At 44.2% G+C, this 2,636-nt stretch overlaps 1 protein-coding gene across 1 annotated transcript in view; it reads right to left on the reverse strand.

The window, feature by feature from the left end:
* Positions 1–1,761, reverse strand: part of MINAR2 (membrane integral NOTCH2 associated receptor 2) — a 9,634-nt gene extending 7,873 nt beyond the window's left edge. The window contains exon 1 of the mRNA XM_041401135.1: positions 1,597–1,761. Coding sequence (XP_041257069.1) covers positions 1,597–1,761 — 165 coding nt within the window. The remainder of the gene's footprint in view (positions 1–1,596) is intronic.
* Positions 1,762–2,636: the final 875 nt, after the last annotated feature.

A 2,636-nucleotide genomic window follows, 5' to 3' on the forward strand; every position in this document is an offset into this window, starting at 1 on the left:
CCCAGAGGTCCCGGAAAACCCCCCCGCTGGTGAAAAAAAAAAAAAAAAAAAAAAAAAAAAAAAAAGCAGAGCACAAGTCAAAAAAGCAAAAAAGCACAGGGCTCTCTACACATTTTTAATCCTCCCGCAGCTCTGCAGCCTTGGCTCAGGGACAGTGCGTCCTGATTGACAACAATGGGGAGAAGGATCCCTGCTGCTGCAGAGGCTCTGTGTGTGGCTGCCTCCCTCCTGCATAAAAGAGGGGCTTAGATGGGGGCAGGGGGTGAGGCCAGCATTGCACCATACCCTATAGTTTGGGATCCTTCAGGCTCCGTCCCTTGGTTAGGGCTGTTTGCATGGGACACTACGGGCGGCCGCGTTTTGCCTGCCCCAGCTCTCCCTGGGGAGCCGCCAGCAAAGATTATACAACACGAACAGAGTGGCTGGAGGCAGTGGAGTAGGCAGAGGGAAGGGTGCTTGGGGTAAGGAAGAAGCTCGGGAAAGGAAGGGGGGAGCATGGAAGCGGGTGTCACGGGGAGAGGACTTTTGCAGTTGGAAGAGGACTGGAATGGACTCTGGGAGGGTTTAGAGAGCTGATGGGGAGAAATGTCTGAAAGGGGAGAAGTGCAACAGGAAGTAGCTGTAGGAGACTTTCAGCATCATTCTCCTCCCTTCCCCCAGGATCTAGCTTTTTTGGCTCTTACTCCTCATTTCCCTGGGGAATCAGATCCCCACACGAACGATCCTGAGAATGTAGACCCTTCTCCATCACTCCCCTCACCCCCAACCACTTATGTATGTCTCCATCCCTTGACAAGAACCAGACCTTGGAGCTTTTGCTCGTGCTAGGGATGGGGAAAGGCGAGGGGCTCCCCGGGCAGCAGGGAAGGAGCACTGTGGAGCAGCAAGTGGGGCCCAGAGGGGTGTGAGCTGATGCAGCTGTACTGCTGCTGATCCAGACATGAACTTCTCCTCCGCCAGATCCAGGGCCTCTGCTAGGCAGTGCACATTTACATTTTTACCAAGAAACTGCTGCTACCTATATAATAACCTGGATTAATGCAGTCAGCATGTTTCACACTTCCGACAGTTGTCTTTCAGTATACTAGGAAGGCGAAAGTTGAATGAGGGAAAAATATAAGGAAAATAAAAAGGAAGTTGTGGTGCACTATGTAGATATATACGTTTGTAGCAAGAATCTCTCATGTCCCTCTAACGTGCCTTTTCATCAAGTTTAATGGATATGACTTCACTTTCAGTTTTAAATCTGGGGCTTTTCTTACTTCAGAGAGCATATTCCACACACACCTTTAGTACAATTAAGTATTTGACTTCAGTAGACTTTATGGAAAATGCAATGAAAATGTTATAAAGAGCAGTAGAAATCCTAATACACCAAAATAAAGTCAGTGGACCCCCCTGAAGAGAGTAACTCTTCTCATGGAGCCTGATCCTTGCTGATGTCCATGGGAGAATACACAGGAATATTAACGATGCCGATTAAGAGATGCAAGAAGCTGAAACTACAGCTGATCTGTCACTGTCACGTAATTTTTCTCCTGATCCTTAAAACAAGGTAGAAAAATCAGGAAAATGTCAGCCTCTTTTAGACCTTACCTGTAAATAGATCCTGTTGTGCCACCGCTGCACTCCAGGTAAAGCTGCTTCTGGGAATTTTGCCCAGTTGGCTGGTAGAAAGGCAGAGTTTTTCACTAAAGATTTAACCTCCAGTTGCAGGAATTTATCAGGATGGTTGTTGTTTGGCAAAACGGAGAGGTCCATGTTTCTGTGCTGCAGAGTAATAATGAAAACAGCCCCAGCTTCTGCTTCCTGGCTGTGCATGCTCTTTCTATTATTAATGATGTGAAGAAGGATACAACAGTTTCCTGAAACTGTATCTGACCCCTGTTTGGTATCAGGCTCACTTATATCATCTACCAACAATAAAAGATTGTTTAGAAGTGGCAGAGCAGATAGGACAAGTTTCTGTAAGTGCCTGAATTAAGTTTTCAGGTTCAAGGTCTATTTTGATAGATACATACGTGCTCATTAATACTGAGTACCAGTGAGTAGATGCATAAGACACCTAAATGCATACCAGCACTTCCTCAAGTTATCTGCCAAAAATGTCAAGCCTACAATACTTCAAAGTAACATTTTTCCCCCCGAGAAAATTAGAAGCAGCTTCCTGTCAAAGCAAGTCTTCCTTTTCTGCAGCAGTACCAAGAGGCTCCATTGTGCTGTGTGAGTTGGTACCATTTACCACAACAGCTATGACATGCACTTTTTTTTAGGGTCAAGGATTTCTTTCACAGTAAATTACTCTTGACCCTGGGAAATATTAGATTGTTTCAAGTAATTGATAACAGAAGTTTTCAGGGAATTGATTCTGCTCCCATTCAAGTGCATGGAAAAATTCACTGTAACTGACTTGAATGGTATGGTCTCAGTCCCATCACTTTTATTATTTTATTCTGAGATTTGATATTTTCACCATCATTTTATGAGTCTTAAGTCCTTTTGACTTTCAGCTAATGAAATTCTCCTTCTCATTATGGCCTCTATGTATGACTAGCAAAAGCAGTCTCCTCATTCTTATTTTAACCTTTTCTTAAAATATGTATGTTTTTCTAGGATATGTTTCATTTAGATGAAAT

Source organism: Onychostruthus taczanowskii, unplaced genomic scaffold, assembly GCF_017590055.1.
Source record: "Onychostruthus taczanowskii isolate IOZ18803 unplaced genomic scaffold, ASM1759005v1 scaffold186, whole genome shotgun sequence".
In the NCBI taxonomy this organism is placed as follows: domain Eukaryota; kingdom Metazoa; phylum Chordata; class Aves; order Passeriformes; family Passeridae; genus Onychostruthus; species Onychostruthus taczanowskii.